This window comes from Scleropages formosus, chromosome 14 (assembly GCF_900964775.1).
Source record: "Scleropages formosus chromosome 14, fSclFor1.1, whole genome shotgun sequence".
Classification (NCBI taxonomy): domain Eukaryota; kingdom Metazoa; phylum Chordata; class Actinopteri; order Osteoglossiformes; family Osteoglossidae; genus Scleropages; species Scleropages formosus.
This window is the reverse complement of record NC_041819.1, coordinates 17566621-17590761: the sequence shown is the minus strand read 5'-3', so window position 1 is coordinate 17590761 and position 24141 is coordinate 17566621. Positions and strand designations below refer to the sequence as shown.

Below are 24141 nucleotides of genomic sequence, written 5' to 3'. Positions count from 1 at the left end.
CTAAACCTCTTCTTGGCACAATCAAGCATGACGTGTAACTAAATATGTGTCGCGGTACAATACTTTAAATCCTTTAAAGAAGTTTCAAGTATTTTTTAATGTCATAGTATGGTGGAATATGTGAAATTGAAAAATCGATTCTAAAAATCAGTATATTTTTAACAAATAACACTGGATAAGCCTCTTCAAACACCCAATAATGGAATAATTGTATAAAGCTTTTTTGTTTGTTTGTTTGTTTTACAATTGTTAGGCTATTTGTGTCAGTACTGGCTTTCATATACTACATAACTTTTACAGTAACAAGTACCCTCAATGGAACATTTCCAATAAATGAATAAATGAGCCAACAAACAAACAAATAAATAATGGCAAGAATCAGAAAAGCTCGGTTTGTGACGCAGCAAGTAAATTAATGTAATTTTACTGATGGTGACTTTACAACTGCAACTAGGAAGCTCTAAAAATCTTTATATGTTATCTTTGATGCATCCAGCACAAAAAATCATAAATTGTACTTGTGCAGCAACTGCAAAATAATGTAGAGATATGTAAGATGTTATCATAAGAAATGTTACTGTAATTGTCTGGGGTAAACAGAGGCCAACAGCCATGACAGAAGCAGACACCCTGAGCTTTAAAATCTAAAATTACCTCTCCTACAACTGTTTCATAATTCAAAGAGATTCTAAGGGGGTCTTAATTCAGAATTCTTATTATTGTCGCTCCCAGTGTATTTTCAGCACAGAGGTGGCATTCTCCCATCTAACTCCATCTCCCAGAGGTTGCTGCCATCCGTGTTTTACATTCGCACCGCTTCGCTGGCTGTGGGAAACGGCCCGACTGGGGAAGGCATTAACAGATGGGCTGGTGTGCTTGGAGACAGCAGCCCGTCAGAGCAGATGGCAGCGGGAAGGGCAGGTAGCTCAAGACCCACACCGAACAGGGAAGGGAATGTGACAACAGTGCGGCGGAGCTCAGCATTCTGGGAGGCGAGCCACAGGCAGCGTATGTTCAGCGCTGTGCTTTCTTACACTCGCCCCTTGCTGTGTTGTGGTCTTCGAAAAAATATAGAAATTTTTAATACATATGTACATAAAAAAGATAAAAAATTTGGCAAATACTTAGTACCATTGTATCCAACTGGCTACAAGTCATCAGACAACTCGTTAAAGTGGTTTTCTACAAGCACCAAGAATTGACATTTGTTCATTTAGCTGAAGCTTTTCTGCAAAGGGATTTAAAATGATAAGATACATATAATTATTTACCCATTTGTATAGCTGGATATTTTTTTTTTTTTTCTGGAACAGCTCAGGTTGAGTACCCTGCTCAAAGGTACAGCAGCAGAAGGTGGGATTCAAACTTGCAACCTCCAAGACCTACCATATACCCGTTTTCCAATGCCAATACACTTTGTATTCTAATATGTTTGTAAAATATTTAGCAAATGTGACTCCTTTTGACTGTAATTATTTTTAGAGATATTAGATGATAATTCCAAATGTAGTCGTCTTCACTTTCATTTTAAGGTCATAAGAACGGTCTTTGAGTCCCTATAACATTTCCTGTTGCATGAATCATATGTACAGATGACAGATGAAGAACACTGATATTTTATGCACATGTCAAAACACAAACAAATTTACCATATTTTGTTGGAAGAAAAATTGAAACAGGACGAAATGGCAGGGGATGTTAGATGTCATAATGATCTGAGGTGCTTTCGACATGAAAGTAGGCCTCATTCAGCACTGGCACATTATTGTGACACCTTACCAAGTTAATGAAGATTCGTGTTCCCGACTCAAAACATATCATGCCATGAGGGGGTTTAAGTCCAAGTTGAATTTATTACAAAGCCCTTAGGTATTGTTCAGCTTTGTAGCTACTAAACGCCAGTCAGAAGCTGTGGGGGGCCATCAGAAAGAATTACTGTGGTGTGTATGTGCGCCGCGTGGTTGAGGAGACAGGACAGAGGGTTTCCCAGCTCACCACGGCAGATGGAGGAATTGTGGGACGGGCCACCATTACCTTGGACACTCAGCAATCACACTGAGTGCCAGATCAGTGAGACGGCCATGAATGGACTGCACCTGTCCGTCTGCATGTGTGAAAACTTGGAGCGAGGATAATGCATTTCCCCCACCTTTACCATGTTCCACCACAAGGTAGATACAGCACTAGTGAAAAGGTTGAGCATACCTGTTTGAAGCTAGTTTTTTTCTCATAAACAAGTCGATGAAGAAATAAAGCACTATGTCTTCCCAGCTCTTCTGCAGCGGTTCCCAAAGATGTGGGACACGTGTGTAACTTTGCTTTCACTCTTCTGTCCAGTTCCTCTTACCCAAGTATTGCCCATGTTGTCAAGCTGTGCTCACACTTTTGACTGGTAATGTGTTCAGAGGTCAGAGTTTATTAATATTTTGCCTATTTTCACACATGCAGCGACTTTCCCATAATTTACCCACTTTGCCGTGCATTGCTGCAGGTCCCCAAGTTTGAATGACTGGCACACAGAATGTGTGAACAGTTTGTTTAGCTTCCTCTGTGCAACATGGTCTTTTGCTCAAGGCTAAGAAAACAAACTAAAATTTGGTTTTATATTGGATAAATCTATCCACTCACCCATCCATCCCCCCATTTTCAATAGGCACTTGGCCAGTGCAGGGTTGCTGTGTCCAGAGCCCACCCCAGAAACATATGGCTTGAGGCAGGGTACACCTTGGATGAGATGACAGTCCATTGCAGGGAAATCACACGCCTACACACACAACAGGCAATTCAGAGTCACCAATCTACCTGAAATACCAACATGTTTTCAGATTGTCCGAGGAAACCAGAGCACCCTGTGGAAACCCACATGAAAATAGGGACAACGTGCAAACCCCATACAGCTGCATTTGAACCGAGATTCAAACCCAGAAAGACCGAGAGCTGTGAGGTGCCAGCTCTACCCGCTGCACCACCTTGCCATCCCTAGACAAAACCTTATTGGTAAAGTACATATTTCTTATCATGTATTTTTACACATTTTGGAATTGGCTGATTTTGCTATACAGAAGGAATGCACAGCGCAACCCACACAGCTGATGGGGATTTCAGTCGGTCAGACCAGGCCATGGGGTGCCAGTAAAATTCTGCCTCAGCGAGAGCAATTAAAATATCAGATTCAGTCGCCCCACGGATCCATCTCCAACTGGCCTGACCTTGCTTTCAGGCAGCACTGAACAAGGCAGCGGAATTTTCCAGCCCAGCTGGCAGCGAAGCCCGTCTGCTGCAGCTGAATGCATTCGCAGTCCCAGCGGACACCAGCCCGCAACTCGCTTATGTCGCACATTTCCAAGCATGTATTTGAAAAGGCAGGGTTGGGAAGGCTTGAAGGTTTGGAGTTATATAGGGCAAACTTTTTTTTTTTTTGCCCAAACACCGAAACACTGAATCCATTTGACGAAATTATGAATTCCGTTACATGCATTTTCGCAAAGGTAACATGCATGCAAAGTGAAGAGGAAACACGAACACAATACTCTGGGAAACCGAACAGAGCAAAATAGTCTTTTGAGTGAAATACCATGTTGACACAAACATTCATCATTTTAGAAAACTCTCTGAAGTGTGTCTGTGCAACTTAATTAGCAAGTTTTCTTGCAAAGAATTAAATTAATTGCCTGGCAATGCTCTCTTCCCAACAGATAATTTTAATTGAGAGTGAAGATATTTATATTTCCAAAGTGTCATGGGTAACATTAATATATGATTATGCTACAGATTTACCCCGTAGGTATTTCATTTCACCTTCATCAATGTCAACATTACTATTTTTTCCTGCCTGGAGACCTCAAAATATAGTTAATTAAGTCTGTCCTCCACACTGTAGCTGTTTCATAAAATAATTTTCTGAATGAGGATGTATTAATTAATATTTGTGAGACTGTAGAAACCACTTTTATTCATGTGAAACTAAATAAGTCCAGGTAAGGCAAAAATGATGAAATCCCACATGTAACTGTAACTGTAAAAAGTAATAACTTCTGGAAGACATAAAAATGTCTGCTGCATGAAATTATTTTAAAAGGAAAGAACAATTTTGATTCTGGCTGTTTGAACTCCAGGGAAGGGAAAAAAAAAAAGGAAAAGAAAGTGTCTCCCGTAGAGAAGAGAGAAAGAAAAAATCCTCAGATTTTCCAGGCAGAAAATTCAGCGATTGTTGACAATATCAGCCTTACGGTCTAACAAAAACTTTCTTAGTATTGATAATGTGAAGAGTTCTCTAAGCATCAGGAAAACATAACTGAATTTCCACCTGCATTTTGTTCCTACAAAATTTGTGCTTTGCTTCAAATTCCATAAATTCACCTAATTTAAAGATTTCTAGGCTCGTGGAGACTGGAGTAGTGTAGTATTACATTTTTTACAACTTCATGTAAACTTCTTCAAGTGATAATATTTGCCTAATACAAGTGCCTTAGAACATTAGGCTACCGACAATTATTTACCCATTTGCACAGCCGGATAATTTTACTCAAGTAATTCAGGGTAAGTACCTTGCTCAATGCTACTACACCCATAGAGGAAATTCAAGCCAACCTTCAAACCCAAAGGCAGTAGCTCTAAGCACTACACTATCAGATAAAATATCCTACCCAGTTTAGAAACTCTTATCACGAAGTTCTTTTACAAATTCTGGAGCAGAGAAAAATCCATCAAAGCAAGGAAAGAATCTCATTAAAGCTCATTGCCATTTTATTCTTTTTTTGTGCCTGAACCAACCACTGTTGCGTGTCTGTTAAATTTTTATCCTTGCCATAACTGATATTAGAGTGATGAATGGTTAAGTGGAATCACACCATGAAATACAAACAAGCATGTCTTGGCTGTAAGTGTATCGGATATCATTTACACATATGTGGCCGAAGTTACCAAGGGAGGCCTGGGAAAAGGTTTGGTGGATTCACAAGGGTTTATGGTACCATTTACGAAGGTGATGCAAAATATTATGTATAGTGACAAATAAAATATGTTTAATGAAAGAGGACAGAACACAGTGGAGAAGGGGGTGTTGTGGTATGGCATAGCATGGCACGTTCAACCAGTGTCTGCTGTGTAGTGGGTCTGTAGTTCGAGCCTTGCTTTATACTGGAATAAGGGAAACGGACACAAAAGACATAAGATTTTTTTCTAGATATCATACTTAAAAAATTACCTAAACTATACCAACCACTACCAGCAGCTTTCTTTAACACAACTACACCTGTTAAGCCAGCTTATAAATTCTAAGGGCCTCCTCTGGGCTGTTCCACTTCACATTTCAATTATTTCTGAATATTACAATGAGCACTTTCACAGTACCATGCCAATGTTTACGGTTCATTTTTACAAAAAAAACAAGTTCAGTATGCAGTTAAGACAGAATGTTCATTTTATTTACCCCTTGCAATTGACTATAAAAGATTTCATTTTTGTCTCAGTTGTGTTTGCTTCCCTGGCTCCTTTTCCTTAAAAGACTAGTATACTTTTTGCTTGTTTTTTTCTGTGATTTTGTGCAGAATAAGCTGCTGTGTCTATACTCTCATGCAAATTATTCACAGTAACTATTCATAGGTTAGCATACATAGCTGCCAAGCTGCCAAGAATTTACATTTTATAAATAAAGAAGCTACAATACATAAAAGGAGTAATATAGGAAGGGCTGACACAGTTTCAGAAAACGTACAAACTGCATAGATGTGGCTGATTAAGCAGAACTTCGTTGGGAAAGTTGCAATAAATTGAATATGTAGTTAAGATCACATATGCTGTTTTTACGGATAAATTTAAGACTTGGGAAAATATTTGCAAATTTAACACAGACAAAATTTGTTCCATCCACGGTCCTTTTCATACTACAGAAGGTTCAGAATCAGAATTAGAATCAGAATGAGGTTTTATTTGCCAAATGTGCTGACGCACACAAGGAGTTTGCTTTGCTTTCAGTATTACAGACAATAGACAAGAGAGACAGCTGACACAGACACAGAATAAATAAATAAATAGCATATTTTTAGAGTAAAAGGAATAAATACAAAAAAGTAAATTACAAAAGTTATGTGATATATTGTTTTGATAGGAGACCTATAGGGGAGTGTAAGTGTTCATGAAAGTGATGACTGGAGGGAAAAAAAGGCATTCGAAGGCATTAAGTAATAATCTACAAAGAACTATTAAATAATAAGAAGAATTAACTTTAGTTTTTAAAAAAGTAACATTTATGTGTATAGATACATTCAGTAGGTTGGAATTGCCTGTACGCATACTTACTCTAAGATAAAACTGAGGAAATTTTAAATGTTATTTTACCTCCATCTAGTGGTTAAAACAATTTAAATCCCTGCTTGAAAACAGCGATCAATGGCATGGGCCAGAACAGCAGCTGAGGGTCAAACAAAGGAAATCCACCTCTGGCCACTTGATGGTGCCACTCACAAAGGGTACAAAGCTGAAAGTCTGTAGATTCTCACTTTTGAATCCAGTGTGGCGCAATGAGGTCCCTCTGTCACTCAGAACTGCTGAATCTCTGCCAGCATTCAAGAAGGGTCTCAAAACTCATCTTTTTTCTAATGCTTTTCTCCAATGATCTCCTGACAGCTCCCTAAACTAGCATTACAATATCTGTCACACTAACCGTTGTCTTTGCTATCTCACTCCAAATTCTGTAAGCAGCTACTTGGGAAATGTGTGCAGGGAAAAATCATGATAGCAATCACCATTTTGACTGTATAATACTGCTGTCGAAGCTCGTCATCACTGTGAAATGTACTTTCGTTTTCCCTCAGTTGCACATTGCTTTGAAGAAAAGCATCAAAATGAAAAAAAAAAAAAAAAATGTAAAGGTAAATTACACCAGTCGGAGAGGTAAAACTGGTTATGGTTCAATAACAATACCAAAGTTCACATCTTAAAAACTAGAAGTATTCTAGAAGTATGCTGTCATTTTGAAATCTTTCTGCCTCATAGCTGCAGAAACTGGTTACAGGTGGAGTAGAAACACCATCAATCAGTGATTGTCTGGAATTCTGCCCACATTGGCTTGAACATCACACATTGTTCTCCATGAGAGCAGGCTCAGTCCTGTGCTCATGATACTTAAACTTGTACAAGAGCCCTAAGATCCCACCGTCTACTTATTGCCTGCAGGCAAACCCCCTACACAACCGCATACTGGTTACAATGGGGTAATTTTTTTCAGCCTTTCAAAGTCTCAGAGCTGTAGATGGAAGCTGTGTACTTTTTATTGAACAAATACCGCACAAATGATGACAAACAATGGTCAGTTTTCTCAGCTTTGGATCTGCACAGCATCACCAATCAGCACTGTCATCCAGAATGTGATCTTGATGTGCTACGCCAGCAACAAGCCAGCAGGTTTTCAGACTATGTCAGCAAATGAACATTTGTGTCTTTGGTTCCACGGTACTCCATTTAATGCTACCATCTTTTGCCAGAAAAAAACTATCTTGCTCATCCTGATCCACAGACAAAGTGTTGCCATGTCTGTTCTCACCAGCTGCACTGGCTACTTCTTCACCAAAATAAGTGCCCACACCATCATCTATTTGTAAATAATCTTTTTCGGACACATTTCCAATATCGAAGGTCAGCATTTTAAACAGCGATATAATCACACATATTGAGTGAAACCGCTTGTCCCAAGCAGGGGCATCGCAAACCGGAGCCTAACCCAACAACATACGGCGTAAGGCTGGAGGGGGAGGGGACGCACCCGCAACGGACGCCAGTCCGTCTCAAGGCACCCCAAGCGGGACTCAAACCCCAGCCCCACCAGAGAGTAGGCATCCTTTTCTATTAAATCTGTAATAAGTTTTGCAGGTTGTGCAGCAGGAACCATTCTTGCCATCTTGAAGCCAACAACACAAAATGGCCGACAGGAAATGTGCCTCTACAACACTCAAAAGACCACATATCAAAAAAGTGACATAAGTAAACACACAAAAAAAAAACGGTTAGGGTCATATACTTACAGCACATGACTCCATGAGAAAATTCTGCAACATGATATATTAAGAACTTACAGAGGGTTAGCACCGAATTATGTGATCTGCAAGCTTATCGGCTGAAAGTGAGAACGGCTAAACCTTCAGGCCTGCATTAGGAGCTTCTGCAGAACTAGTGACATTTCCAAACACAAGCCAAATGAAGTCCTTTTTCCTCAGACCTAAAAGTGCTATTGCTCTTTTTCTACAGGATCGCTAGGCTTGTCAAGAAATAGCCTAAAATATTTAGCGTTTTCTTCCTTTTTCCAAGTCTCGAAGTTGGCGTGATCCAGTGCAGTCTGTCTGGGTGTGGTTGAAAAATTTTCTAGGGTGTGGTGACAAGAACAGTGTTGTAACACAGGAGAAAAAGGTTTCTAATGATGGTTATGTGATCATGAGCTTTGGTGAACCGCAGCTTAAACAGAAGAGCTGCCACCTGAGAAGCAGGTCCTTCAACCCTGGTTATGGAGAACCATAGCCAGATAAACTCTGGAAATGGAAACCATCAACCTGAATTATTGACGGTCTCTTTTTTTGTGGTTTCGACACCAGTTTTGAACGTTCGTTTCAGTACTCTCATATTAGCACATCATAATTTAAAAAAGGCGAACACGAAGCTGTTGGGACAGAACTCGCCGTTGGTACAGCGTGTTTCACTTGTTACACGGAAGTGAATGCAATAAACCGCAGAGGGGGAACTGATGCCAAAGACACTGGAGGGAGGCAGGGAGGAGGCAGAGTGGATGCCAGTGGTGAAATAGGACTGGGCATGCTGTGGAGCTCTGCTTTGTGCTGTTCCCAGTAAAGCTTATGCTCTTCTACTTCCTGGGGGAAGCTTGATGTGTTACACCTATCATGCCTCCCCAGGGCTGGGACAACAGTCACTATGGAGAGTGGGGGCTGGGATTATTCTTTTTTTCTTCCTCTTTGCTGTGCTGTTATGTAATAAAAGAATTTCCCCAATGAAAGACTGGAACTAGTTGAGTCCCCCATGCATGTTCCTTCCTGCTCTTCGAAAAAGAAAAAAAGAAAGAGAGAAAATAACACAGAGCTTTAGCACATTAAAGTTATGAATGATGGTTGTAGACCATTAGATGGTTCTTCTCACAGTCAAGAAAAAGGGCTTAACCAAACCAGTGTCATATTACATTTATCTGATGCTGTTCTCCAAAGGAACTTACAATTATTTGCATGGCTGAGCAATTTTACTGGCATAGTTTAGGGCTAGTACCTTTCTCAAGAGTGTTACACCTTGAACTCAAACGTGGAACCACTGAGGCAGAACTCAAATGTGGGACCACTGAGTTTGAAGGCAGAAGTCATAACCACTGCTCTACCAACTGTCCCGGTTAATCACCTAAAACTAACAGATTGTTAAACTAAACCTATGGTACAGTATACAATAGAAGTGAGTACACCCCTATGCAATATTACCTAAATGTCAAATGATTAAAAACTGTATCACCCCTCCATAATTACATTATTTTTAAGTTGAACAGTAAGGTATTTGCTCTTAAATAAAATTTAAAATCATCAGTTTAGATTTACAGTATTAAAAATACAGGCCCCACAGTAGGAACTCAGTGCATCAAAAGTCAGTACACCATTCATTACTGCGTTTCAGATATTTTATTTTTTTCAGTACTTTGTATGTCCACCTTTATTTTTGATTGCACTTTAGAGTGAATGTTTATGGTTTTTTTAAAAATTGAAACTGATAGAGTAATGTCTGCGTGTAAAAGCTTAAGATAAATACTTGAGTACTTTTCTTATGGGTGTAACACAATACAGTCTATGTATATATTTTATATACTGTTTTTATTAAATTACTTTTATTGGTTAAGTGTTTTAAAATCCAATGTTTGTTCTCATGCTGGATATTTATATTTGTTTTTTTTTTTTTTTTTTTCCATTCTTTCTATTTGAAAAGGTTTATGCTTATATGAGTGAATAACCTTAGTCGGGTGTATGATGAGAAATGTTTTTATGATGAAATGTCTAGGTGTGGTTTTGTGTCTGTGATTTGGAATTATTTGGAAAAAATATAATATCCACTGTAGAATGCACTGGGGTGATGGTCCAGTACAATACACAATTACGCTAGAAAGGCGTGTTTTAACTGTGGTTAATGTCTTTTTGTGTAAATAATAACAGTCTGCATGATGCAATGCTGATATACCAAAAACTGTAGAAATGTATCTTGTCACTCTGGGGCTGCTTGATTCCAGGGACAACAGGTGAAGCAATAAAGAAAGGCATGGCTGTACTGTCTAAGGGTGTGGGTTTGAGTTACCACTCCTGCATTAGAACGCCTTAACCAAGGTACTTGCTGAATATACCCAGTTTTGCAAATAAGTGGGTTATACAACCTTACTGCACCAATCATTTTGGAGAACGACCAACATCCATAACCACTTGTCCTGAGCAGGGTCACAGTAAGCAAAAGCCTACCCAGCAGCACAGGGTACAAGGTGGGCAGGGGTGGGGACACACCCTGGACGGGACTCCAGTCTACCACAGGGTACCCCAAGCAGGGAGTGAACCCCAGACCGACGACCCCAGAGGGACCAGCCAAACCTCTCACTCCACCACATTCCTTTCTTTTCCTGGGGAACAATTTAACCTAAATATAATAATATTATTTTAAAAAAGCAATATACAGAATTTTAATACAAAATGCTCGATTTATTTGTTTGTACTCACACATTGATGTTAAAATGAAATTGTGCCTTGTTTAAAAAAAAAATGGCAACTAGGGGCACAGAACCCTGGGGAAAGAGCGAGAGAGTAGTACATGCGCTCCACTCACCCTGGTGGCTTTCTGCCAGGCTCCTCCCCGGCATTTGCACTCACAGCAAAGCTGCGGCAAAAAAAAAAATAAGAAAAAAACGCCCCAACGATGGGACCCGCCTTTTGCCCATTGTTTTTTCTGTCCCAATCAGGTTGCCTCACTCACAGAAGCCTATTTGTCAACACCAAGTGACACATCGACCAGGAGTCTACATAAAGAGCACAACGAGTGGAGTTACAGGAAGGTACAGGAGCGAAACAGAAGGTGCCCACAACGACAACATCAAGCATGGGTGAGTGATCCAAAATACTTTGTCAGTAGCAAAAGAAGTTCTGTACCTGCCCTGCAGTATAAGCATCTAGAAAAAAAAGCTTGTTGGTTTGTTTCTAAACACACTTTGTGCAAATCAAGGCCTTTTGAGTTGATACTGTCACATGTAAGCAAACTGTTTCTTTTCATCACTTTGCCATTTTCATCAGTGACACAACACACACTTTCTGAACCGCTTGTTCCATACAGGGTCACAGGTAGCCAGAGCCTAACCCAGCAACTCAAGGTGTAAGGCTGGAGGGGGAGGGGACGCACCCAGGACGGGATGCCAGTCTGTCGCAAGGCACCCCGAGCAGGACTTGAACCCCAGACCTACCGGAGAGCAGGACCTGGTCCAACCCACTGCACCACTGTGCCACCACACCCCTCTCGTGACACAACACTGCAGTAAGAAATGAGCTGGGCATATAAAAATCAGGAGGGTGTGGTGATGCAGCAGGTTTGGTTGGGTCCTGCTGTCTGGTGGGTCTGGGATTCAAGTCCTACTTCGGGTGCCGTGCAGCAGAGTGGCGTCCCATCGTGTATGTGTGTCCATGTGTCCGTCCATCCCTCCCCAACCCTGCACTGTCAGATAAAGCTCCGGCTTGCCATGACCCTGCTTGGGACAGCTGTTGTAGGCATTGTGTGTGTATGTGTTAAAATGGAATAATTCTTTCATTGAAATACTGTTACCACCTTCAGTTTTGGTAAAACAAGCCAAAACGTGAAAGTAATTTCTCTTTTTTCACTCCTAACAACTTCTTTCTGCCTAGCCTCCATTTACGGTGATATAATGAAGGTTGACACCACCGGTGCCTCCCAAAAAACTGCTAGACAAGACAATCTCACTGTCACTGGTACGTTCTACCTTGACCTTTTGCTACGAGTGTTTTAACTGGAAGTGATCATCACTTAGATATGATTTTCTAAAATATGTTCCAATTTTAACAATCCAATACTTGGCTGACCTTGTGTCAGTTACCTTTTTATTATTATTATTATTATTATTATTATTATTATTATTATTATTGTTGTTGCCCTTTTTATTAAAAGCTTAGCTCATGCTTTTCTAGGTTTTACCCATCCACACCACTGCTGCTGACCCACTAGTGCATTTTGAATTATCTTTGCCCAACCAGAGGTCCTCTCTGGGCATCGGTAACCTTCAGCAGACAAGCGGGTGTTCTTAACCACATCTAGTTTCCCAGAAGGAAATGTGTGCCCAGCTGGGCCTGTACCTACCTGCTGAAATATTACTCTTGAGCAAACCACACCTGACTCCCCAACACGTGAATGTCTCTAATTTGATGGAAGGTGTGGAAGCCTCCCATCTGCTGGCCAAGGCAGACCTGAGCAGGATGAACAACTACAAGGACATCATCACCAACGTGGCACATAAACTCCAGATTGACCGCGCCGTTATCTGCGGTATCATTTCCCGCGAGTCCCGGGCTGGAGCCGCCTTGGTCAACGGCTGGGGCGACCATGGAAACGCTTTCGGACTGATGCAGGTGAGGCAGGACTCCCTGTAGTGCCCATTCTGAGTCCAAGGAACCAGTGCTGCTCTGCCGTTGTGGCCGGATGAAAACAAATTGCGAAATGTTTGCCAGATTTGTTCTGCTTGTAGCTTTCCATATACGGCATTCACAGCAAAAGTACCAAATGCAGCAAAGATCACATTATATATCTCAATAAAATAAAACACAAAAAGAGAAATCAGTTCACATGGGTGGCAAAAGTATTAAAAATAAAACAAAATAAATAAATAATTGGTTTATATAAACTGTTGTCTTTTGACATCAGTTTAACAGCTGTAATAACTGTAATAAAGGGACTTCATCAGTAGGTGCAGTACTTAAAATCACTCATGTGTTACTTGCATATGTATGACTGTAAATATGCATTAAATTTGCAGAACAGTAAATGCAGAGTTAATTTGAAAGGACTCAAGCTGCCTTGTGGTGTCTCATTTTAAATATGACTTTTACTGCTTTTGTTTGTACTACATTCGTGTTCCAGATCGACAAGCGGAGCCACAAAAATTTGGAAGGACTATGGAACAGCGAGGCGCACGTAAGACAGGGCACCCAGATACTCGTTGATTTCATCAAGGGCGTCAGTGTAAAATTCCCAAAGTGGCCGAAGGAGCATGTACTGAAAGGTATTCCTGCATTCAGCTCCCCCCCTAAAAATTTTTTAGAATGTTAAGGTACCTACAATTATTTGTCCATTTATACGGCTTGGCAGTTTTACTGGAGCAAGTACTCTGCTCAAGGATACCATGTCTGGAGGTGAATGTGATCCATCAATTTTCCAAGCCAAAGACTTTACTACTAACCACTGCAATACCAGCCACCACTATTCCTGAGCTCTTCTTTGCCCTGTTTATCCTTTCATTTTTACATAGAACCCAAACTGCCTGAAACCACTTGTCCCAAACAGGATCACAGCAAACCGGAGCCTAACCCGGCAACACAGGGGATAAGGCAGGAGGGGGAGGGGACACACCCAGAACAGGACACCCATCCATCGCAAGGCACCCCAAGCATGACTTGAACCCCAGACCCACTAAAGAGCAGGACCCAGTCAAACTCGCCAGACCACCACACCCTCCTATCCCAACAGAACTGGGTCCCAGTAATATGAACATAATCGATACACCGAGAAAAGAGAAACACATGCAAATACAATATACAACTCAAAGGAAGAGGGTTACAGTAGTTACCAAGGGTGGTCATACAGCCCCACATAACAACAGCCAAAAAAGAAATACTGTAGACTGTCTAAATAAAATTGGAACGCAAAGACATTCCTGTTAATTTAAATAGCGATACTTGTATTATTAAAGCTGAAAGATGTAACGTACACTAGTTCCTTTTGTGCTTCACATGCACCGTTAAGCAGGATATTTTCCCTTTTTCCCTGTTTAAACCCTCCTGCTCTTAAGTACATTGACATCGCAGGTGACACATTCAAGTGGAAAATTCAGATAATTTTGCCATGAAATGGGGAAAACAGAACCAAGGCTGTTCGGGGGTTGGGTTTTAATGTGGCTCAGTCTGTCTGAAGTTTTTGTGTTCTCACTGTGGCTGTGTGAGTTCCCTCTAGGTGCTCTGGTTTCCTCCCACTGTCCAGTGCCATCCATTTCAGGGGGATTTGTGACACTAAGTTGTCCACAGTATGCGGGTAGCGTAGTGAGGCGAGCTATTACTTTTGGACCCAAAGGTCACAGGTTCAATTCCCCCCTTCAGCTGTAGTACCAGTAAAAAAGTACTTACCCTAAATTGCTCTAGTAGTATTACTGTATAAGTGGGTACATAATGGTAAGTAGATTAACATTGTAAGTCACTTTGTAGAAAATAATCAGCTAAATGAATAAATATAATAGGGGAGAGACTGTGTAGTTACACTGTGATGGACTGGCATCCTTTCCATCTTTGGATATCCATGTTTACTGAAAATTAATGAGTTTACCATAAAATGATGGTATAACCCTGGTAATACAGTCAGTCAGGCCTTTTTTTACTGTTTACTATTTTATTTTATTTATTTATTTATTTTATTAAAATTGACTTTTTGCTGTTTATTACTACAGTTGAGAGCGTCCTCAGCTGTCCGCTATTGTATTGTGTCTCTTTGTTAGCACAGGTGTGTGTGCTGCACATTCATCAGTCCACCTGCCTGAGTTCGACTTCGGAAAGGTAACCATCTGTTTGTTTTTCAGGTGGAATCGCAGCATACAATTTCGGAATTAGGAACGTCCAGACTTACGAGCGATTGGATATTGGCACCACCAACAATGACTATTCCAACGATGTTGTGGCCAGAGCTCAGTGGTTCAAAAACAATGGTTACTGATAAATGAAAAAAAAAATGGATTTTAGGATAAAAACATTAAATGAGTAAATGTGATATGTTCATTGAAATGTAACGGCTTTTCTGTTGAACTAAACAATCCACAAAAAAGTGTATGTGTTTTTATTTCTCCTCAGCCAAAATTTGCAACAAATGACAGATCAGAGAGAAAATCACAGATTTTGAAAGATCAAAAATATCCTGGTGCATGTCTTTTATTTTATATAGGAACCCAAGCTAACTATAATGAGAGAATATATTTTCCAGGTATTCCAAAATGGATTTAAAGGTCACAATTTAATAAGCCTCCAGTGGGTCATAAAATTAAATTCTATAGAAAATTATGCTGTAAACTGTTCAAATTCAGATCTACAGTCTAAAAATGAATAAATCAAAGTGTATTATTTGTGAGGGGGTGCGGTGGTGCAGTGGGTTGGACCACAGTCCTTCTCTCCGGTGGGTCTGGGGTTTGAATCCTGCTTGGGGTGCCTTGCGACGGACTGGCGTCCCGTCCTGGGTGTGTCCCCTCCCCCTCCGGCCTTACGCCCTGTGTTACCGGGTTAGGCTCCGTGACCCCATATGGGACAAGCGGTTCTGAAAATGTGTGTGTGTGTGTGTGTGTGTGTGTGTGTGTGTGTATATATATATTATTTGTAACAAATATGGATTTTTAGCTGTAGCACAGGAAAATATTTAGTTTGACGATTAGGACTGCAACAATATAATAGAAAATGATTAGGGATGTTCTACAAAGTGTGTGATTATGAATAAAAAATTAAATTTTTAGAAATTTTCAAGCACAAATATACAAATAGACCAAATATACAAAGAACATTTGAAAACTAATCTGTGTTCAAATAAATCACTGTTCACAGGAATGTACCAATACCAAATATGTGCAGTTCACCACAAATTGTGATTAACTCCACATTTTCCCTAGTATGAGATGTTTTGTTAAGTATGTTGCTGTTTTCTTTTAGATATTGGTCTCGTTTTGCAGCGCTGTACAGTAAAATAATGTAAGTGTGCAGTACTGCCACCTGTAGGACATTGTAAGAACTGCCACTATAGGTGTCACAAAGCATCTGTTAAGGGTATAAAGTTAGGGATGAGGTTCAGGGTATACCTATACCTATTTCATCTATATATACTGTAACGATCCGCGTTACTGGTTTTGTGTAAATAGTTGCATTCTGGGAAATCTGTAAATAACGTGTGTAACCACTTGGGGCACTTAAGGGGAAAATGGTGGGGTAACTGTTTCCCGGGGTGTTTTGGACAGAGCCTGGGGGCCCTAAGCAGCCAGTGAAGGATGGTTGTAAGCGCAGGTCCTAGAAGAAATGAGGTCCTCTGACTGAAAGCAATATTTTCTTTGTGCGGGTGTTCAAAGAAATCGTTGATCATGAATGCTGTTTCCACGTCTTTCTTAAACACATCCAAATCTACGGCGCTACGCGCCACGATACCAACAATGTTTATAACCACTTGTCTTGGGCAAGATCATGGTGGGTCGCAGCTGCTCCCAGCAACACAGGCCCAGGGCGCAAGGTCAAGGAGGAGAGGACACACCCAGGATGCCAATCCACCCCAAGGAAGCTCAGCAGGGCCTGAACCCCAGAGCTGCCACACAGCGAGCACTGGCCGAAACCGCCACGTTTACATTTACATTTATTCATTTACCAGACCAGACGCTTGCGACGTACATCTCAGCAAAAGTACAGTTGCAGATTACATTAAGAGAAAGAGACACGGCTGCAGACATGTGACTCTTAAGTAAACCTACTTGATGCACCGATGCGGGAGGTTCATCCCTCAAGCAGGTGCATAAAACACACAGGATAGACAAATCCTGATACCTTCCCACCATTTTTTTTTTTTTTTTTTTTTAAATATTGTAAGATACACAAGCAAGGCTGTGCTTACGGTGCATGAACATTTACACCGTACATGAGCTGGAGAGATCTTGGGCGAAATGGGTCCTGAGGTTGAGTTTTCAGACCCCTACATGTCATGTACAGTTTTTGCAGCTGAGACTTCCAGAATTAATACTTTGCGGGAAGTCGTTCGTTCTACCACGGAGCCACAACCTTTCGTGCGCAGGACCATGCCTGTGCGGTGGTATGAAAAGAAAAATCAATTAAGAAATTAGGTGGGGTAAGTAAACAGACAATGCGAAAACCCGCGCGCGAAACGCTGTAAAAGCGGATAGAGCTTGTGCAACTGGAACGTACGTTGCAATATGGGTCCGACGCGGAGGGGGGCAGCATCGTTTCCGCTGTGCCTCTTAAAAACAGGAAGTGACGCGTTTTCTTTCGCGTGCCCCTCCCGGACGTGTTCGCCTTTCGTTGTGCTAATGGACCGGAACGGAAGTGAACTAGTCTGAAGCAACACAAAGCGGAGGTTGGTTAGTTCATGTGTATTTTAAAGAGAAAAATACGTGTTTCGCTACTTGTAATAACAGTTCAGTTGTTTGTTATTAAGCGTCGTGACCTTGTTTGTTAGCTCACCGGGTTGGTTTAATCTTTTTGTTGTCATTCGCAGCCAGGCGCGGTTTCTTTTTGCCACGCAGCCATGTTGCTGCGGAGAAAGAAACCGGGCTTAGAAATCTCTTCTCGCTCTCTTTTTCCACACAGTTTTATGGGCTGTGTCATAGAAAAGTCTTTTAACACGCGGCCTTTCGCTATGGAAACTAGTTTGATGGTCCGAGAGTATGTTTAACTTCTGTTTTTGTTTTGTGTGCTTAAATTACTGTTGACAACAGTCAGTCAGTCAGTGTTGTTGTTGGCGTGGGAGACACAATTTTTGCAGTGCAGAGAGTGGTATCGTTCTGAAATTTATACATAAACTTTTATGATTACCAGAGTAACATGGTTCCCTTATCCCTGCTGAGTTCATGGATCTCTGGCACTGCTGTTTCAGCATGTACGGATAAGGCCATGATGGGAATGGTTACATCATCATCAGACATAGACAAATCTGATATCAGATATGGCAGTTACCTGTGTAGTTCTTACATTTGAGTTGTTTTGAGTTGTTCCATAGGCTAGGGGTGAAGATGCAGAAAGGAATTTAATATATATAAATGTGTTAAAAAGAAAAAATTGTGTCATGTATAACTAAGATGTCAACTTGCCTGCCTCCCACAATCAATACATGGAAATGTAACAATCATCCTCATTATTGCAGCATGAAGTTATGTTTTGCTGTACAGTATTATGAATTAAGTGTGTGTATATGTATATATAAATATGTATATTTATATATACATATACACACACTTTTAATGCAATATAAATATTAAGCAGGAAAGGTTTTGTTTGTGCATTTGATTGTAAAAGGTGTGAAGGTTCTTATCTGTCTCTTTGTTTGTGTGTTCCTTTTATTTGGTGTATTTATTCTGTGTATTTGCTGGTTTGTATAACTTTTGTAGTCTGTGGGAGACACAAGGAAGTATTTGTGCAGTATACACCTGTGTTACGTACACGCAACAAACTTGACTTGTATACAGCATGTCTTTTATTTAGCTGGCACCTTTGCTCAGTAGGGCTTACAACGTTAGATAATCAGCTTTAAGACAACTTCCAGAGTACAGTATTCTTACTCTTTCAACAAGTTGGGGTAAGTACCTTGATCAAGGGTATTGTAGCAATAGTCTGTCTTCTTAATTTTTGGTGTGGGTGTTGTTTCTTTTTCTTTAACTTGCCATTTCCCATTTGACCTCCACAGATCACAATGCAGTTCACAGGCTTTTCAGTTGAAAAGGAGTGTGACATTTGTTGTGTGTTAAATTTTTACAAAATCTTCATCAGTTAACAAATGCAAACATGTACAAAAGCAAAGACACAATGTCACATTATCAGTATTAATCAGTAGTGATGTTACATGGGGTGGCTTTTCAATCAAGTAGTTCCTTAATTTTTAATGTCACACACTTTTTTTCTTTAATTGTCACTTGTAGTTTGGCATTAAGAACCAAGATGTCTGACATTTATGAGAAGTTCTTGGCCCCGGAGGAGCCCTTCCCACTGCTGTCTCAGCGAGGAAACTTTAGTGAGGAGGGCACATTGGACATGAGCGACTTTGGCTGTCAGCTGTCCTCTTGCCATCGCACAGATCCACTCCGACGGTTGCATAGCAACAGGTGAGCACTTATGGCTGGCTATTCCTGACTGTGGTATAGGACTACAAGATTAGTTAACAGGCTACATACTTCTTCAAGCCTTCAAGGTGGGGAGGGTTTTGTGCCATTTTGAGCACAGGCAAGACCAGTGAAAAGGTTTTTTTTTTTTTTTTTTTTTTTTTTTTTCTTTTTCTTTAAGGGAAGGTGTAAATCTCTGACCTTTTTCCAGGTGGAATCTCACTTCGTGCGGGACAAGTGTGGCGAGTTCTGAGTGCAGCGAGGAGCTATTTGCCTCCGTTTCAGTAGGAGACCAGGACGACTGCTACTCCCTGTTGGATGACCAGGAGTTCACCTCTTTTGACCTCTTTCCCGAAGGAAGCGTCTGCAGCGATGTTTCATCCTCCATCAGCACCTACTGGGATTGGTCAGACAGCGAATTTGAGTGGCAGGTTTGTTGACGATACTCATAGCCATGTTTCTACTGTTGAGCTTTTACTGGTTATGTGAGATACTTACAACTATTTACCTGTTAATACAGCTAAGCAATTTTAGGGTAAGTACCTTGCTCAAGGGTGCTACAGCTGGAGGTGGGGCTCGAACTATTTGGGTCGAAAGGCTGCAGCTCTAACCACTACGCTGTTTTGTTTTGCTGGGCACTGTATTTTGAAAAATAAGTGCTGTTTTAGTCAACCATAACTGAATAATACTGTGTCATGCTCCATGTAACAGATTGAAATTGTGATACAAGTGAATTGTTGAAACTCATAAGCAGTTTAACACTGTCCAGCCTAAAAACTGAGTTCCCTGTCTTCACTGCTTTTGCTGTGCCCCCCCCCCCCCCCCCCCCCCCTTCTGAGGGCCTGTAAGCATTTTCTTTTTTCCCTTTATCAGCTGCCAGGAAGCGACGTTGCAAGTGGAAGCGACGTTCTTTCGGACATCATTCCCAGTGTTCCTAGCTCTCCATGCCTGGTCCCCAAGAGGAAGACCAAACTGCACCGGAACTTGGACGAGTTGCCATGGAGTGCCATGACCAATGATGAGCAGGTAGTGATGGGCGACTGCAGTGGGAGAGCCCAATATTAAAACAATGTTGGCAAACATTTATTAGATTTTGCTTGTATTAATTTGCATTGCCACATTTTCACTTTTCCCAGGTGGAATACATTGAATACCTCAGCCGGAAAGTGAGCACAGAGATGGGATTGCGTGAGCAGCTCGACATCATAAAGATCATTGACCCATGTGCACAGATATCACCAACGGACAGTGAATTCATCATTGAGCTCAACTGTCTGACAGACGAGAAATTGAAGCAGGTACAGAACTTGTACAGAAAGGTAGCCTGTAAATGCAGTGAAGTTATACTGAAGAGCTTGCAGAGTTTAACTACTCTGTTATCCATATTGCACTTTGCTACATTGGCTCTTCGTGTTGACATGTTTATTTTAATGATTTTTCTTAACTAATAAGTTAACTAATCAAAAACAACCTCTGTTTAGACAGGCAGTGGTACATGTCAGTAGAATGCACCAAAATGTCATGAGTGTAGTGCGTGAAAATCAATTCTCTGCTGCATAGTCTGGAGATCATGTCATGTCTTCCTGAGTGTCTGTGATCAGTAGTAAGATAATGAACTTTGCTTGTATTTTTGGGATGAATGTCAACTCTCAGCATGGAATAGAAGTTTATGGATGCTCCCCCCCAGTCCTTTTAAGTTAGTTTTAATATAGTTTCATAAGGTTATTACAAATGTCTTGCAAAATGGTTTTCAAAATTTGTTATAAGTATATCCAAGACTTAGACACAACCTAACTTTTTAACAAAATGTTTTATGTCTGTACTGTTGAGCTTTTATTGATTATCGCTTACATTTTAGTGTCTTTGAAATTGATGGGGGGGAAACGAGTAGTAGACTTCAGGTCCAAATTGTATAAATAAAGATGAGGAGTCAGGTTTGTATACTTTTTTTTTTGGGAGTCTGTGTCACTATGCATAGGTATTGCATGTCATGAACTGCTAAGGCACTGGAGTAGAAACAAGTGTACATATGGTATGACCGAAGTAGGCCGGCTGATCTGACAATACTGGTATATTCCAGGAGTGTATTTCTGGAAACCAGTGCTTTGCTACAGTGAACAATTACTGCTCACACAGTGACTTTGTGCCATAGGTGAGGAACTACATTCGAGAGCATGGGCCACGGCAGCGTCCCGGAGGTGCACGGGAGTGCTGGAAGCGGGGAGGAAGCGCCAGCGGGACAAGCGATACCAGCATGGCAAGCAGCGCAAGCAGCAGTAGTGGAAGCAGCAGCAGTGCTGCTTCCCGTGCCTCTGATGTCAGCCGAACACACAGTGAAGGCAACCTGTCTGCCAGCGCCGCCGAGAGAATCCGCGACTCCAAGGTGAGGGTCTGTAGCAGGGCCACTTGAATGTCACTGCTGTTGTCACAGCCATTGTTTTGTCCTGCATTACTGTCAACAGCTTCTTTCTAGCTTTTCAGTTTCAGTTCTGGGCATTTGTTGGATTGGTTGTTTTTATGTTTACATTCCTTTTTCAGAGATTCAGTTACATGATAATTACTCAGGTGGAAGGAGGTGTATTGCTGCTAAAATGAGAAATTTCCTTGACACCATGGACTGGTGTTGACTTATACCTGCAGTAATGCAACAGAACATCTTTAAACTTTTTTGACATTAAAATGCAATTGTTTCTAGAGAATTGAGCACAGCCTTTTAAATTGGATGTCACTGAACCAATGAAGTTGTGGTTCCTCTTTGTTCTGAAGCTTCTAATTTTGATGGGTGTTGTAAATTGGAGTGCTGTTGACAGCTGTTACCCATATTAAATAAAATCCACAGCAAATTTCTTACTGCTTATTGTTCAGCACACAAAAATTAACATTTGCTGCCCTTTCTCATTGTCATTGTTCTCTGAAAGGGTTAACGCCCATCAATGCTTTTTGTCAACAGAAGCGATCAAAGCAGCGCAAGCTACAGCAGAAGGCCCTGCGGAAGAGGCAGCTGAAGGAGCAGCGTCAGGCACGCAAGGAGCGGCTCAGTGGGCTCTTCCTCAACGAGGAGGTGCTTTCTCTCAAAGTCCCCGAGGAGGAGGACCACGAAGGAGATGTCGAAGTCCTGATGTGACAGGAGTGAATCGCTCAGTGTTCCTTCTAGGCCCTGCCCAGTCCAGTCTCATGCAGGTGTTGCCCAGTTAAAACAAAAATCCACAAAACGCACTTCAGGATTTTACACTAATAAAGGGCGTCAGTAAATTGAACTCATCGAGCTCCTCATAGTTGGTTTCATGAACCACATACAGTAGCTTGAAATTTCTCTCGCACAGAATCCTTTAATGAAAGCACCTTAAGCGAAAGTAATGCTTGTTCACTGGGCTGAAGGTTTTCTTTGTGATTTCCAGGTACAGCTGATCTCACTAAGACTTATCCCTTCATCAGTTTGTATCCTAGAAGGACAAGGTGACACAAGCGTCAGCAAACTTGTTAATTGCAGCAGCTAATCTCAATCTATCTGATAAGACATCACTACATAATGGAACGAGATGGCGTAGAGGGAACACTGAACCTTTAATATCATCACCAAAATGTTCACATTTTTTTTTCCCTCTGTTGTCCTTATCGTTTCCTTTGGGGCGGGGTTAACTTTTAATTTTCCTGTCAGAGCTGTGTGCTTTGTTTTTGCTCTTGTGAAATTTACTCCTTTTTCAGTAGTCTGGTACTTTGTTGTACATTACTGTAAAAAAAAAAATGAAATTCAAATGTAAAAATGAAGCTGTATATATGTAAGGTTCCTTTTGTCAGTGTGGACTGAATGTACTTAAGCCATAGTAGTTTTGCTCAGTGGATTTTAATGATAGTATTCATACCTGCGTTTATGGGAGTGCATCTGGAACGATAGATTTAAAATGTATGACTTATTTTCTTTCAAGTATTAATTTTCAGAAAAAATTTAGTCTTGTTGAATTGTGTGTAGTGAATTTTCAACCTAATTCTGCCTTCATCCTTGTGTATTTCTGAAATTTACACAATGGAAACTTGTAGAATATGGTGTTTCAGCGCTTTGCAAATAAAAATACTGCAATCTGTAATTTAGTGGATATTGAAATCCCCTCAAATGCTACTGTAAATATAATTTGAGCAACCACACGTAATACTTTAATTGCTATTAGTTAAAATTTTAAAGTTACTGTGCCCACTTACCTATAAAATGCATGTTGCTTTACTACTTAATGTAGAACAGTACAGCTCAGCTCAAAAATATGTTTTACTTTATTAAATTAGGGCAAATACAGTATTTAATTGTAACATAGAAAATTGTATGATACAACTATTGACTGACTTGTCAAAAGTTTAAATTTTTGAAATTTGTATATTTTTGCCCCATATGAATAAATTGATGGGTTACATATGAATTTGTGATGAACTTGTACACATTTCACATTTTAGTTTTAATTTTGTCATTTGAATTCAGATGTTATAGCAAACTTAAGTATTATATAATTGGACTGACTAATTTTTGAAACATTATCAAATGTTCGGATTCTAAGAATCTTTGACAAAGTAGCCTATGTTTGCAGTGCATGTATTGTCTCCTCCTTGGGTATAATACATTAATGCTTTACTTTTTGTTCGCAAAGACAAGTCAAAAGTATGTTTGGAACGTACTGATCCTTTTGAACGGAGGTTCTCGGTTCTGGCTCCCTTGCGGTGGAATGACCTTCCCCTCTCACTCAGAACTGCGGAAACTCTGTCTACATTCAAGAAGGGTCTGAAAACTCACCTCTTCCGGCCCCATTTCGCTCAAGATCTCTCCAGCTCATGCACGGTGTAAATGTTCATGCACTGTAACTTCATGAGCGTCCCCAGATAAGCCTTTAGTCAGCTGCTACTCCGGCGTTATATGTGATTGTATGTGTATCCTATAATATTTTAAAAAAATGGTAGGAGAGTATCAGGATTTGTCTATCAGGATTTGCACCTGCTTGAGCGATGAACATCGGTGCATCAAGTGGAAGGTA

General features: G+C 40.7%; 2 protein-coding genes across 3 annotated transcripts; both read left to right on the top strand.

The window, feature by feature from the left end:
• The first annotated feature begins 10985 nt into the window (after positions 1-10985).
• LOC108931047 (lysozyme g-like) lies at positions 10986-15099 on the top strand. The gene is made up of 5 exons (XM_018746625.2): positions 10986-11116; positions 11907-11990; positions 12448-12644; positions 13153-13294; positions 14858-15099. The coding sequence occupies exons 1-5, from the start codon at positions 11113-11115 to the stop codon at positions 14989-14991; spliced, it is 561 nt and encodes a 186-aa protein (XP_018602141.1). The 5' UTR covers positions 10986-11112; the 3' UTR covers positions 14992-15099.
• A 2228-nt stretch (positions 15100-17327) lies between these two features.
• fam199x (family with sequence similarity 199, X-linked) lies at positions 17328-23422 on the top strand. Of its 2 annotated transcripts, none has more exons than XM_018746624.2 (7): positions 17328-17388; positions 18947-19129; positions 19338-19557; positions 20000-20152; positions 20263-20424; positions 21279-21509; positions 22077-23422. In XM_018746624.2, exons 2-7 carry the CDS (start codon positions 18966-18968, stop codon positions 22248-22250), a joined length of 1104 nt encoding a protein of 367 aa, XP_018602140.1. In that variant the 5' UTR covers positions 17328-17388; positions 18947-18965; the 3' UTR covers positions 22251-23422. The 2 variants fall into 2 exon arrangements, with proteins under 2 accessions (XP_018602140.1, XP_029113873.1); XM_029258040.1 differs by lacking the exon at positions 17328-17388 and adding an exon at positions 18303-18606.
• The last annotated feature ends 719 nt before the right edge of the window (positions 23423-24141 follow it).

Excerpts from the sequence above, each read along its gene's own strand:
- LOC108931047 (XM_018746625.2), top strand. Across the intron at positions 12,645-13,152 it reads ACGCTTTCGGACTGATGCAG|ATCGACAAGCGGAGCCACAA; the intron begins GTGAGGCAGGAC and ends TTCGTGTTCCAG. Across the intron at positions 13,295-14,857 it reads GAAGGAGCATGTACTGAAAG|GTGGAATCGCAGCATACAAT; the intron begins GTATTCCTGCAT and ends TTTGTTTTTCAG.
- fam199x (XM_018746624.2), top strand. The coding sequence starts at position 18,966 with ATGTCTGACATTTATGAGAAGTTCTTGGCCCCGGAGGAGCCCTTCCCA. Across the intron at positions 19,130-19,337 it reads CGACGGTTGCATAGCAACAG|GTGGAATCTCACTTCGTGCG; the intron begins GTGAGCACTTAT and ends ACCTTTTTCCAG. Across the intron at positions 19,558-19,999 it reads ACAGCGAATTTGAGTGGCAG|CTGCCAGGAAGCGACGTTGC; the intron begins GTTTGTTGACGA and ends TCCCTTTATCAG.